This window comes from Lissotriton helveticus, chromosome 1_1 (assembly GCF_964261635.1).
Source record: "Lissotriton helveticus chromosome 1_1, aLisHel1.1, whole genome shotgun sequence".
Taxonomy (NCBI): domain Eukaryota; kingdom Metazoa; phylum Chordata; class Amphibia; order Caudata; family Salamandridae; genus Lissotriton; species Lissotriton helveticus.
In genome coordinates this window covers 574,429,622-574,445,077 of record NC_136057.1, presented here as the reverse complement: position 1 = coordinate 574,445,077, position 15,456 = coordinate 574,429,622, and the positions used below count along the sequence as shown (strand labels likewise).

Genomic DNA, 15,456 nt, shown 5'->3' with positions numbered 1-15,456 from the left:
CCTATTGAGAATCAGGTCATGCCAGACCAGGGCAACGTCAAAGTTTCAGTCTGACCGCGATGGACCCTGTGCCGATGTCCGTCGTGGTAGGCCTCGGTCAAAGTTTTTGCTTCTGACTTAGAAACATTTCTGGATCTTTTTCTCCAGAGGTCCCTCGATCTCTCGACCAGTGTGGATTCAGTGAAGGTTTGCAGGCTTGCCTACCGATGAGCTCCTGGTCAAACCTATGGAAGTCAGATCTCCGGAGCTTTCCAGGGGGACGAATCAGAGATCCAGGCCGGCTCATCGTTAAAGGTGGGCAGCTTGACTCTTGTGGTTGGTCCCAGTCCCTCTCTCCTATGTTCGGACTTAGAAAGACTTATGGATCTTTTTCTTGCGGGGTCCCTTGATGCTGTTCACCAGGCCCGATTCGGTGAGGGCTTGTACGCTTGGATTTCGACCAGCTCCCGGTCAAACTCTGGAAGTTGGACGTCCAGAGCTTTTCAGTGGGACAAATCTAGAGGGCATGCCTGATCGCAGTTGAGGGTTGTGGCTTGGCTGGCCAGGTCGAGCCGGTCCACTTATGGAGATTTTACCAAAGTTGCTCAAAATGTCTGAAACTTCTTCCTGAAGTTTCTTTGAGGGTCCTAGAGGGGCCAAAACGTACTAGAAGAGTCTGGAATCTTAAAGACGGTCCTTGAAAGTTTGGGACTTCAATTCCCACAATCCACTTGGACAAAACACTTACAAATCCATGGGAGTCACTCCAGGCTGTGGTCCTTTGGTGGTGATGGTCCATGTGAGCTCTATTAAACTGTAGCTTGCGGGGTGTCCACTCTTTATTCCTTATGAAGCAGGTTTGATCCACAGGGCTGTAGTTCCAGATTGTGCAGCAGGCACAGTCAGTCAGAGTGCAGGGCCTGTTTGGTGCAAATCAAATTTATCAACATGGACACTATTTCTTCATCTTGTTTCAAGCAACAGATCTCGGAGGCTCTGCCCCTCTCAGATACTTATTCGGTGTTCTCTGAGTCAAACAGGAGGATACTCTTGTCCAATGAGGTGCAGAGCAGCACCCCATAGCATGATCATTTCCTCCAGAGTGTGGCCCTATGGTGTCCCAGAAAGCACTAGTCTTCCAAAATTCAGTATGGCTGGAGTCTCAGCAGGGAGGCAAGAGCTGGCTAAACCAACTTCCAGGATGGCTCATCTCCATAGTCTCCCTCCCTCTAGCCTATGCTTATTCCTTCCTTAAGCCTGCCAACTGGCCGGGTTCATAGGGGGTAGGTGGGCCTGGCTTCTTCTGGCTGTCCCCTCCTTGTTTCGAAGATCACGCTTTACGACCCCTTCCCCTTGCTCTGGCATTCCTATGCAGCAGAACCCTTTCCTCCCTGAATGGCTTGTTACCCTAGGTGCCACTTATCATTTCATAAAAGCAGCCTGGCTAATCCACTTAACTCTGACCAATCAAAGATGACCACTGTACAGTTGAATTTTGGCTTGCAGACAAGGAAGTTGTTAGACCTTTTTTCTGTACATTTTAGGATAAATTCAACAACGGCATGTTGTTGGATTTATCACTACCATTCTCCTGTGTCTTTCAATGATATTTTCTGTAATTCCTAACAGGAGTTATTAATTAATAACGTCTTGCCATGTTGGTGGGAATCGCAGTGGGGAAAATGAACTGGGCAAATTCTCCAACACCAGGGCTTATGAAACAAATCAAAACATCTTTTAAAAGGACCCTTCCTATCTACAGGACCCACCCACGGACCAACTAGGGGAGACTTTAGGGGGTTCTGAATATGTAAAAATATTGTAGATCCTCACTCCACTGTGCTCCTAGCACAAATGTCGATTTTACACTTTACTACAAGGGGGGAAGTAAAATATGCAGGTTCACTATCCCGAGGGCATATAAAACCTATTTTATAAGGGTCCTCCTTATAAATACCTGACCCCCCTACCCCTGGCACACCTAGGAGAGACACTGGGGGTACCTAATAGGCCAAAATAATGTAGTTTATTAATTTCTAAGTGCCTCAAACACCAAAGTCGAGTTTGGGCTCAATTTACATTTTGAAAGTAGTCCTGCAACACAGGGCTGCTTTTAAACTAACCTCAGGCTTCAGCAGTGCACACATGCAAGTGCAGAAAGGGGGGCCGGCATCTAAACTGCCATGCCCTATTATATACTAGGGACATATAGGTATTTTTAATTCCCCTGCTGTACTAGGGCCTTTTAGGAGAGGACTTGCCAATCATAGGGGTACCCTCTCCCATATTGTACCCTAGTGTAGGTATGTGGTTTCACTGAAGTCTAAGTGTGTTTTCAGCATAGCACTGGCCCTTGTTAGGCAGAGCCCAGGGACAGTCCGAGTCAGTTTCCACCAGTTATCATCAGTGGTTTACATTAATTCAGGCATTGCATTCCTTCCATCATTTTCTTGTTTGTTTCAGTAGATGTCTGAAATGCAGCAGCAATGCCCAAACGTAGGTCTTGTTTTCACTCTGTCATAGGACTCAAGCTTTAGCTTAGAGACAATGACTAAGTAGAACAAAACTGGCCAGGAGTTGCTTGTGTTACCATCTGGCGGACTCCAGTTCTGGCAGCTTGGGCTGGACCCAGATTTATTTGCATATGGCTGGTTACTGTCGGTAGTGGCATTGAGGAAAAGAATAATGGACTAGAATGCTTGCTTAGCGATCATCAGTGTTAGACATGAATTCAAGCATTCCTTATATCACTTTGATGTTTTTTTAAGACATTGTGTTTCCCAGATGTAGTTTTTTTATTTTTTATTTATACCTCATAAAAATGAAGTGTTCATGTTACACCTAATGGTAGATGTTCTTCACCCTCCTTGGTCGAGGGATTTCATGTGGTTCTCCTACAGCTCCCTTTTTGGCCAAGGTACTTTGCCACTGTCAGATAAACCCTTCTTCTCAGATCATACTTTTTATTCTATCTTGGCCTCCTTGCAGAGTCTGATTATTTGATATATGGTCCTTGGGAAAGTAAGCACTTTGCTTCCTTCTCTCCCAACAGTAATAGAAAATGTTTGACCTTTAACCTTAGCAGTGCTTCATTAATCGGTATTGGGAGAAATTATTCTGTTTATGTAATTTGACTCAAGAGAAAATACCCTACCTTGCTCAGTCAGTGGTGTCCTTTTCCTATTTTCCCGGTTGGAACATTTTGGCATTTCTACTTTGTAACCTTGGTGTACAGGAATACTGTACGCGAGTCCTATTTGTTACAGAATTGATTTTTCACAAATGTTTTGGTGTTCTTTATCATATCTTTTTCCAGCCTGACAAATGTATCCCATCTGGGATTGAAGCCTTTTTTCAAAATGTTATCTCAAGCCTTTTAAACCGGTACCTTGCAGTGAGAATAACATTTTACCGAACATGGACCACTGTCTTCTTCATAGCGAATATATCATCCTGGATGTGAAGTATGTCCTAGAACTTGATGCCAAGCGACTTAATGTGGTATTCCACAAGGATAAGTTGGTGAATGTAGGCCATCCTTCTTTTCCCCAAAGCTCTCATCAGACTTTCTTTCAAACTAAGAAATGTGTTTCCCTGCCTTCTTTTACAGTTTCGCTTCTGCCCAAAACAGTTCTATATAACCTGGATTGTATGCGTTATTAGTAAGCAGGAGGTGCACTGTTACCCCTTTTGTACGTGTTGTGTCTCATCAAAGTGGGAATTAGTTACAGTAATAATATTAGCACAAACGTCTGTGCATTAATGGACATGTAGGTCTTACCAGGCTTAAGTTGGTGGTAGCATCCAATGTTATTACTGTGGTGTAATGGGTTTTTCCGGAATAGAGCCATGCTGAATATTAAACTAGATCTGTAGAAGAGTAGCAGTGTGTGCTGTAATCTGATTAAGAAATATTTCTGAGGATCCTCTTGTTCTTTAAATAAGGGCCAACGAGTACTAGTTTCACTGGGGTATGTAATGCAGCGGTCCCGTTCAATATTGGGACGTTATTGTTGGTAATTCTTGTTCTAAATGAAATTTAGGTTAATTTCTATTCATATTGTCCTTGTGTTCCAGGTCGAGATGACAAGAAAGCAGACTGTATTTTATACTATGGTTTTGGAGACATCTATAGAGTTAGCTCAATGGTAGTGATGGAGAATGTTGGACAGAAGAAGCTGTATGAGATGGTGTCGTACTGTCTGAATTGGAGCAGGTGAGTTGTTCTAACTTTTCTGTGCACTCACTTATACAACCCTAATCATAAATTATGCTTGACCTTAAATAATATAAGGTCCGTATTTTGTAAACGATAAAAAGTTTCTTTTTATATTGTTAATTTGTACAACAGTGCCTGACTAGGTCATTTGAAAACGAAATGCCTACAGTGTTAAGCTTTGATTATTTATCTTGAATTCTTCTTGTGTTTTTTTTTACCTGCGTTGTCCCATTGTGTGCCAATCTCTTTCATGACTAATGGTAGTCTCAATTTCATTTGAGAAGATTCTGTACACTGTTCTCTATTGCTTTGTAGTACTCACTCTATCTAAAATAATGTTGTAGCTTATTTTCCTTTCTGTGGTCTCTTATTCAATACCCACTGATCTGACCAAAACAAATGCATATCTCTTTTTCACAGAGCAGTAGTGTGTGGAATATATAGATATTCGGAGTATTTGCATGGTTCCTCCAATACACCTGAAAACATGCAAAAGCGTTTTTGGCTAGTCCAGCTTATTATATAACTAGGCTTTCCTGTTTTCAGTTTCTATCTTTGGTAAAGTCTGGTGGGGTTTTTTCAGTGTTTTCCAGTGACTTCAATACCTTAAAAAACAGTGGTGATCAGTGGTTACACATTTTCGCGCCATTAAAAACAAACAGTGTTTTTCCTGTGATTATGGAACTTTTTGCTTTTTTTATTGCTTGCTTTCTGCATTGATAGTGCATGGTATATAGACAGTATACGTACAGTGTACATGAGGTCCAAATGCATTTTTATAAATCAAACTTATCGTAGTACACCATACAACACTTCTTCAATGAGTCTTTGGTCATGCACGCTCGCTCTTTCCTTCTCATGTAAACTTTTATCTGCGAAAAGGCCTTCTCAACATTGGCACTTGAGACAGGCAACATCAAAATAGCCAGTACACAATTTGCTAACTCTGGCCATGCCAATAATGGTGCACCTGAAGATTGTGATTCACTGTGACAGGTTCTGCAACATATGCGTTGAACTGGGCGCATATGCCCTCAGTTATTGAAGCGGTCAATAATGAGGCACCACTTTTGAAACTCCAGAGAAAATTTCCCTTTACAGAAGGGATCTATAACTTGTGCAGAGTACCACAGTGTGGCTTCATTGACTTCAAATGCCATGGATGGTGAAGGGCTATTTCTCATACATTATAAAATAAAAGTTCCTGAATTGCTCCTCAACATTTCTTTGCTTAACGAGTAGCAAGCATTCTAACATGGAGCATGTTGCAGTGTCAAAGTCACAAAAGTGTCACCCAGCTTACTCCCAAGGAGATGTTTCACATCTACATGTATTATGCTGAACAATTGGCAGACAAGGGTGTTTTCAGACTCTAGTTTTTTTATTATGTCCACTACAGCAGGCATGCTTTCCTGTAAAAATCTATGAATGCAGTAGAGTGTACTTTTTTTCAAATATAGCATTTATAGCCTCTAGGATGAGAACCACCAGCTAAGTGACACAGTTGGGATGACTCTTTCTTTGATGCTACACAAAGCTAAAAATGAGAAATATATGTGTTTTAGTTCCCACGTATAACAAAACAGTGTACCAGAATGGACTAAAAAGTCAATGGCATTCTTCATTAACTCCGAAGATTGTAAAGATGCTTTCAGATTGCCATCTAACAAGTGGCAAGGATCTCTTACAGGGAAGCACTTCAGCTCAGGTATCGATTTTGACAGGTCATCACACAACTATTTAATATACGTAGCTGAACCACTGTAAATACAAACAATACCACTCCAATCTTTGTTGAACTTGGTAAGAACTTTTTGCAGCTGCATTCCAAGTGACACTGCATTCCATGTTTTCCAAAAGTCTGGTGTCATGTTTTGAACAGTATCCCAGATGATTTGTGACTGCACTCTTTTCACATATACCTGTCACTATACCCTGCATTGAATGTTTAAAGCCTGGGGTGTTTGGCAATTCACCTACTGTCAATACTGACCCACAAGAAAAGGGGGCTGATGTATCAAGAGTTTTTACCCATTCTCTGAGAGTAAATGTGATGGTTCCTATTGGGAAAGATTCTTATGAAACCTACGTTTTTCCTATCAGTGAAAGACTCAAACGTAGCCAAAAAATCAATTATGATTTAGATATTTCCGGATTCTCTACAGTTTATAAAATAAATAAACTACACCAAAAACATGCTTATAACCCCTGTATCTTTACACTACAAACCTCAAAACTTAAAAAAGGATGAAGAAACAAATGTTAGTGACATCCCTAAAGTACAAAACTCAAGCAGAATAATGTTAGCCCAGTCTTCCTCACTGCTACCTTATATAATAACAAAGTTACATTGTATTGAGCCATTGTCTGTCAGTCACACAAAACTTTATTTGGTTTGTTACAACCATAAAAGTACAAGTTACCTCGTATCCTAATAAAACATAAAAAACATAACACAGCGGTATCAAAAGTATAACACATCAATATACAAATAGTTTAACTTCCTTTTTAAAATCGGAGTATTATAACATTCTAAATTATTAAAATCACTTAATACATACATATACATCAGATCTTTCACCTATAGCAAGTAGTACTGTAATCCCTTAATGGTTCCACTTTTGTGTGGTACTAGAAAGAAGCATTTTTAGTGCTTACTCTGCGCACTTGAGGAACACTTTAACTTTATTCATATATTTCCCCAGAGCACAGGCTATATCTAAATTCCTCATTTCCGCCAAAAGGTTAACTGCTTGCATCCTATTCACAATCTTATAATTTTTAAAAATCGGACATAAATACTCCTTTCGTATATCTAAAAACCACATACAATCTAATAAAATATGTAAAATATCACAAGCGGTACCTAATGTACAAGTGCATTTACCATTGCAACCTATCATAAGATTTCGAACCCCTTTGTTCGTGTAACATGGGTTTATCCCAATTCACATTTTTAAAACATCCCGCCTTAAACTGTAACTAGGTAGGCGGTCCACATAAGGGAAATGTTGGTTAATCTCCCAAGACAATGTCATGTGGGCCACCAAGGTTTTTTGTAAAAGGTACTCCGGTCATATATACGGGACGTATCGGCCCCTAAAAGCCTTAATTCTTTCTTACCTATTGTCCTGTGATCTTGCGGCGAACCTGCCGTCAAATCGAGCACCCCATATGCATCCCTTATTGATGCTCTGGTCTCTTTTGCCCAGGGCAACTCACTGGTGGAAATTTCCTCTTTGGCCCATTGGGAGATTTTAAGAAACTCCCCTGCTCCCAATCGCTGCCAAAAACGTACGAGGGCCATACAAGCAGATATCGCCCAGGAGGTAATTCCCAGCTCAAGTCTTGCTGCCTGTACCATGGATGATTTAGGCAGCAGGAATAAGCTTTTTAGTACATTTCCCTCCTCTTTATCCCAGGAGGTCTTACCACTTAGGTAAAGAACCTCGGCTCCATACAAGAATTGCGGGGGCACCATTGCTTGGTAGGCTTTTATGACCGCCTATCCGACAGCTCTCCATAGGTACTATTAAATCTTTTTAGGCCTTTCACAGAGGCCAGTGCTCTCATTTTTAAGGCTTGCAGGTGAGTATGCCATTTCAAGGTACCAGTAAACAACATTCCCAGATATCTATAATCAGATTGAGCCATTGAGTAAGAAATACAAATGACTCTTTCACTTTCCTTTTCCTTTCTTTGAATGGCATTTAGTTTGTGGTTGTGCAGGTTTTTTTTCAGTGTTTATATGTTTACACTGGTGAGGGCTATTTTGCTTACGGTGGGGTTTTATCAGTTATTATAGGTTTAAACCTAAAACCGGACAGCCTATATATAACTAAGGACTTGTGTTGAGGTAAGAGGGCAGTCTCCATACAAGAGTTTAGAGTTGCTTAGGTAGGAGGTATGTTCTTAGTCTTGATAGTCCCTTCAGTTATTCTCCCTCTAATAGTAACCTTTTTCTTAGCTCCTGCTCCACACCAAACACCAACATTCCATTACACCTTTCTCTCTCAGCATTCCAGACACTAGCTCAGACAAACAGGGAATGAAGACACAGGCTGCTAAATCCTGATTTATTAGAGAGGGTAATGCAGAATCAACAAAGAAACTTTCAGGAATTCTGAATCTGTCCAAAAATACATAGGAGCCTGCAATCACTCTATAAAATCCCGTCTCTGATTTCCTTTATACAGACGGACTTGTAATATTCTTACTTGCTTAAAATAAAGAAATGACGTAGTTGCTCAACTGTAGTATCTTATTACAGATGACTTCTGATGTCACACTGGCTGTTGCCAGCAGTCAAGGCTAAAGGCAAAACAGGGAGCTTAATTAAAGATGCAGTTTAAAAAAAATGAAATCTGACTTTTCCTTCTTCTGCTCTGTTTTTCCTAGTTGACCAGTGATAAGCAAAAAATAGATATTTCTGACATGTTTATTTTTTGCACTCTTTCAGTAGTCATAGGAAAGACTCTCTCTGCATGTTTCTACACAGTTTGAGCCACGTAATTATTTAGATCTGACTTGTAACAAACTGATTCTAATATCTTTGTGCAACAAATATCGCACTTCTTTTGGTGGGTTTATTTTGCACTAAAGGTTCTGCTTTTATTCTTCAGGTTTTGAAACATTAGATTTCTTTCAAATTAAAGAGCCACGCACCAAGCATTTCAGCTGTTTCTTGGAATGGTGATGGAGTGCGTTATAAGGAATAAGTAACCCCAGATGTACACTAAAAGGATATTGCAAGTCACCTTGATGTTCCGTGACCATACAAAGGAACTTCGCCTCGGCCTTGTTTCCTCTATGCTGTCATGGATCTCCTAAGTAACATACAATATCCTCATAATGTATGACCTGGGGTACTTTATTTCATATTTATTCCTCTCGGAGAAACTCCACCTTTTCCATTATCCGCCCTCCAATATACAAAACTAAGTGTGACTGATATGGTGGCAGTTCAGTTGCCTGATTGAGAGTGTCATGTCAGCCACATGACTAGCGGAGTTAGCACTATGTAAGAAGGTTATGCTAATAGTGGTGGCAAAGTTCCATATAAATGTCAAATTAGGCCCCCATACCTGGTGGAAAATATTGTCTATCATATTAGAGAGTGATACCAAAGGGGATGATGGACAGAGCGTTGGAGCAAATCAAACACTCACCCCCAGTCAACGGATCTGGGTTTAATCCATCATAATTCTTTACCTCACTCCACCACCACAGTTCAGACATGGCCATATGCAAATTAGTCTGACCCTGTGCCTCATGGGAACAGTCCAGCCTGAACTGCCAAGCCATGTCTTCCCTGGACCGGAACCAAGCCTCCTGGGGCGGTTTCTGGCCAATCAGCCGTCATCAGCCAGGCTAGCTTGAATCCAGTGCAAAGTGAGCAACGGACCTACGTCTGGGCATACCCTGCCAACTCAGGGCGAACAAAACGATACCAAATGGTATGATGGACGGAGCGTTGGAGCAAATCAAACAATCACACCCAGTCAACTGATCTGGGTTTAATCCATCATCATTCTTTAGCTCACTCCACCAACCCAGTTCAGACATGGCCATATGCAAATCAGTCTGACCCTGTGCCTCATGGGAACAGTCCAACCCGTTCCCATGAGGCACAGGCTCAAGATTGATTTGCATATGGCTGGGTTCAAACTGGAATGGCATGGTGAGCAAAAAAATGATGGATTTAGGCCCAGATCTCTGTACTGGGGTGCATGTATGACATTTTTCTGCATTCTGTCCAACAACTGTTGTTTTTGCATTTATCATATTAGAGAGCCTAGATACACAATATACACCTACTTTGGATTTCCTTTCTCGTGCACACGTTTGGTGATGGCAGTTTTACCATGCGGCATGGCCAACAGCAGTTTTTTAGAAGACGTTCTCGCGTAAATCCATTCATCATTATGCATGTTTCAGATTTAAGTAAAAGTAGATAGTCCCTTTTTAGGTCTTGCCTAGCGACGCAGCGCATGCGCTGCACGCCTTGGCGAGACCTATGGACCTATGGTCATCGGTTTGGTGGCCGAAGGGGGACAGGGATGTGCACGCTCACGGCGCCCGGACAGCCCATGTGCATGCTCATGGCATCTCTTTCAGACAGCCGATGTACACGCTCATGTTAAGTGGCTGTCTGCTTCTGGTGAAAGACAGAAAGTTTGACAAAATCGGGCCCTGGTCTTCTAGGCACTGCTTTAGCACAGTAGGTATGCAACCTCTTGTCGCACATGGGGATACAGCAACTTTTCATGCGATTCAGGTGTGGACGGGCTACTTATGATGTACGGCTGTCTAGCTCTCACTCCATGGAGAGCAGGGGTCGATCGGTGTCATCATCTGCTGGTGTTGCGGGGGAATGGATGTGGTGGGGAGTGTGTTCATTATGGCTATGCTTATGCAGAGTTCTGTTTGCGTTCCTGCTCTCTCTTCCGTGCCAAGTTACGAAGATCTCTAAACACGGCAGACAGGCCGGCGGACCTCTTGCCATACTCTAAATAACGCTGCAAGCCTCTCATGCATCTGGGAGGCAACACTTTCTAAAATGGCTGATGACCAGAGCAGGGCATCACCGATCATTATTTGCGTGAGATAAACTCTTCAACAGGTGCTTTTGTGAAACATGCCAATTTCGTGTGACATAGGGAGGCATCACGGCAAATTGGCATGTTTGTCGTTGTCACATCACTGCCAAGCAGGAGGCAGACGTGGCTCAAACAGGGATGCTTTGGGGCAGTCCAGTGTTCTGTACACTTATATATGGCAAGTTTTATTGCCACTGCCAACACTGTATGCAATAGCTGTGCTGATACATATTTTTTATTAGTGTAAACTGCTCCAAGGTGCTGCAAGCTGGATAAGTAGTTAATTTATGTGCGCTAATTCATTGTTCAGGGCAGTCAGAGGTACTTGAGCATTCATGTCTCGGTGGAATTAAGATGCGCTTGCATATTATCACATATTAATACATTCTCTATTCTGGATAATTCACATACATGGAGAAGAGATGCTTCTAACTGGTGTCCATGTAATTACAGTAGTTGTCAAGGGCATAACTTATTCTCTTCTACTTTTTCTCATGCGTGAACACCATTTAAAACAAGCATTAAAAATGCAATAGGTCTCACCTTTCATTTTGTTAAAGCCATTTGCTTTGCTATACAATACCATTAGCAAAGCAAATGGCTTTCACTTAAAGGTGAGACCTATTGCATTTTTAATGCTTGTTATTGTTTACTTTTGGTAATCTTCATTGTGGGATGTTTACTTTCTACCATTATCGCGAGACTGACATGCTATAGTCTTTGGTATTTAAATGTTGTAATCATTTTGTCATGTAGTTGTTTAGATTAATTCTTGGCTCAATTAATTGCAAACAAACTCAAAATGTCTTTTGATATCAGTAATATCATACATTTTTTTGAGTTTCAAAGAATCAAAATGAATGAATTTTGGCAGTTGTCTTAACGTGTGCTGAGATCGCAATGTGTTTCGAAACCCCATCTAAACTTAATAAGAGTTCTTGTTCAAGAGGTCTATGCATTCACTGCTCCTGAACGTGTGCATCTTTATTCTTTCAGGTGTCGGCGTGTACTAATAGCCCAACATTTTGATGAGGTGTGGGACTCTGCAAACTGCAACAAAATGTGTGATAACTGCTGCAGAGAGAAGCGTGAGTGTATTGAAAACTTTGGTCGTTGAATGCAAGTATGCCTGTCAAACTAAAGTACATACAGTGAACTTTACTTGATATCTTACTACAATGTGCATTTTCTGTTTTTAATGTAGCCTGATTGTCTTTTGACATTGTTTCACGTTTTTAACCTTTATGGAGCAGGAAGAATATCATTTATAACTGTGTGCATTATGTAAGCAATATTTGGTTAAGATAGGCAAGTACCATCTTGGACATAAGACATGAAGCTTGCAGCATGCCATTAAGCTTAAAACAATACTGTTGGTTCCTTGTTTCTACTTGTAATTGGATCACCTTCTGCACCAACTCCCTGCCCCCTCAAACACAGCAATGCAACAAGATTTAGCACCCATGGCAGTCGGTAGGCAAGGAACTCAGACTGAAGAAACACCACTGCAAATAACTGGAGCACAAATGGAGAAAGATCCAGGAAGTCAGATATCAAATCTGGCTTGAGATGCTCCCACCCAATGATCCAGAATCTTTGCCATTGTGAAAGATTTCACTTCATCAGCGTCCGCCTCCAACTTGATCACCCCTTCGCTGGACCTCTGCAACAATCTCTCTCAATTCTTCAGCCATAAAATTTCTGCCATTTACAGCATCTTTAAATCGCAACCAGACCGGACAGACTTTGCCAAACGTGTTCCAATTGTATTCAAAGAAACAGTGCTAAACACATGACCCATCAACACCCCGGAAGAAACCGCCATCACCATAAAGCCCATCCACTCAAGGGCCCCATCAGACCCCTGCTCCCTCAACGCAAACTCCAGAGGACTGCAACCCATTAGGGCCATGCTCACATCCATTCTGAATGTCTCCCCCTCATCTGTGACCTTCCAAGATGTTTGTAAACACGCAACTGTCCTCCTTTTGCAGATGAAACCCTCTGCGGACCCTTCCATGCTTGAAAACTACAGACTGATCTCCCTACCCCCATTCCTGGCCTAGGTCTTAGAGAAAATCGTCAACAGACATCTCACTAAAACACAAACACACTCAAATTGCAGTCTCTCCGGCCACTAAGGACACAGTTGTTAGACATTACCACGCACGTTTTTACAACGCAGATTTTCAAACGCATACCACTACCACATATTTAAATTCACTCAAATCTGACATACCTTTACCACGCAATCCACTACCACGCACACTTTTACCAATAATCTTAAAACAATATCGTAAACTAAATTATATATTTTAAAAAATTACATTTATGCCGATTAGAGGTTTACTTTTTGGGGGGAGACCCACCCAATACCCCCTTTTTTATTTACCCTTAAAATATATATAAACGAAACACCGCATAGTCACCAATTCAAACATATATGCGGTGTAAAGTCTTGCTTGGTAAAGATTAGCGTGGTAAAAGTAATTCTGATGTAAAAAAAATGCGTTGTACTTGCATTTCGTGGTAAAAACTTTGTGGTAAAGGCTGTTCTTCGAAGGACACCGGGGTCGGTGTGAGATTCCGCGACTGCATGGATGTGGATGTCAATGAATTGACTAAAACTCAATTCAGGAAAGACTGAGATCTTGCTTTTGGGGGCCTAGTCTTCCTCTGGTTTCCTGTATGGTGTATCAGGGCAACCAAGAATCTGGGTGTCCTTATTAATGGCAAACTGCATTACTCTGATATGGTTAACACATTTACCTCTGCCGCCTTCTATACTTTCAGGGTGATTAAAAAGATTCTACCCTATATCTCAGCTCACTTGCAGAAAATGGTAGTAGTTTCTCTGGTATTGTCTAAAATCGACTATTGCAATGGGCTGTAGCTCAACGCCCACCAGCATGTACTTAAAAAGCTCATAATTCCACAAAATGCGACAACACACATGCTTTATAAAATTCCTAAAAATCTGTCACCCAAGTTTGTTAAGAAACTTCATAGGCTCCCTGTTAGACAAAGGGTCGCTTTTAAAGTACATTGTTTTGTATACAGAGCACTGCATGACCAAGGTCCCAATTTTCTGAGGAAGAGCTTCACTTGATGTAATCCAGGTTGGCCGCGGTTTCTAGCCTCTGCCAAATTAGTGGCAGTTCCCCGTTTCAATCGTATGACCTGGGCAGAGGCGTTGAGTTGGGAGCATTGAAAGCTTGGAATGATCTTCCTCTATATATCCAAGCCATGCTGCACCTTCTGGATTTTAGGAGAGCCTTGAAAACATGGCTCTTTTTCTCTAAATAACTCTCATATTTTGGGGCTCCCTTTCTGCTATCCCAGCGCCAAGATGCCTTTATGGCAATCAAGTGCTAAAGAAAAATAATTAACATAACACAAGGCAAAGATTTAGAAGTTTTGAAAGTGCAGCTTCTGCTTGAAGTGATGGTGCTACAGATAAACCTTGTGATTATATGATATATCTGTTTTTCTCAATCTTAATGCTTATAGTTGCATTTTATAAACTTAAAACCTAATATGTATGCACAATTATACAATGCTTGGTTTAATACAAAAAATACGAGTGCTTTCAGACTAAACTTTTCTAGTATTGTGAAATTTTAATTATACTACAATTTGGAAAGGCTTTGTAAATGTTTCTTCGAATTCAAAGAGAACAGAGGCTCATTTAAGACTTTAAGTGCTGATGTCGTCTAAGTAATTCCAGATCTTGTATGTTTTTTGTGTAGTTTCAAAAGAACAAAATAATAAAAGGTTACTAGTTTTGAATATGATTGTGTCCATCCAGGAACTGGACTTCTCTGAAGTACCTAAGAACCATTACTATAATTGTCGAAATATACATGAGTTTTTGTATTTTTTCTTTTTATCTAGAAACCCCAAACTTCCTTTATATATTACTTTAAAGTATATTTCAAAAAAGGCTTTTTTCTTTCCCAACGGAAGGTCTATGAGAATTTTATAGATTGAACAAAATTCTTTCTGAAATAGGGTGTGTGGAATACAACTAATAAGGTATACTACCCTGGGCAATGCATTCGTTTTAATAGTTACTCTTATCACAAATGTAAACTTTTTGAGTATGCCACCTCTCATAATCCTCCTCCTTTAAAGCCAGATATTTTCGTAATTATGGAACACAACCATAATGGGATCAGACAATATTGTAATACCTAAATACTTAATACCACTGGAAGAAGTTAAGTCTATAAAATTCAATGTGTTCAATCCGAATTGAATGAGAAATACATGACCAATTTTACGTATTTTGAAGATGAATATTGGTTTCTAAACACCACAGGCTATTGAGCCTTTATTTGGTTTCCGGACTACCCATAATGGTCTAATATGTAATAAAGGGAGTGATGGTTTCCAGTTCTATGTTGATTAACCAAAGTGTGCATTTCTAAACTGGGGAACATTTGTGTAAAAGCCAAGTGGACTAGGTGTCTTTTTTTGTTACTGCTTTTATTAAGGTTTGAAGCTGGAGTGAAAAGGCATTACATGGGCAACAAATCAAAACGGTTATTGAATAAAGACAACCGACCACGCCTCATCCACTGTCCCATATAAAAATGTTGTTGCAGTGTTTTGCTTTTGCATAACCTGTGCTGCAATGGAGACCTAAATTTACAATTT

The 15,456-nt window shown here is 40.7% G+C and overlaps 1 protein-coding gene across 4 annotated transcripts in view; it reads left to right on the top strand.

Moving 5' to 3' along the window:
• The window catches only part of RECQL (RecQ like helicase), a 290,431-nt gene that overhangs the window by 229,733 nt on the left and 45,242 nt on the right, over positions 1–15,456 (top strand). For all 4 annotated transcript variants that reach the window (XM_078674068.1, XM_078674065.1, XM_078674064.1 and 1 more), the window contains exons 11-12: positions 4,057–4,195; positions 11,794–11,885. In XM_078674068.1, coding sequence (XP_078530194.1) covers positions 4,057–4,195; positions 11,794–11,885 — 231 coding nt within the window. The remainder of the gene's footprint in view (positions 1–4,056; positions 4,196–11,793; positions 11,886–15,456) is intronic.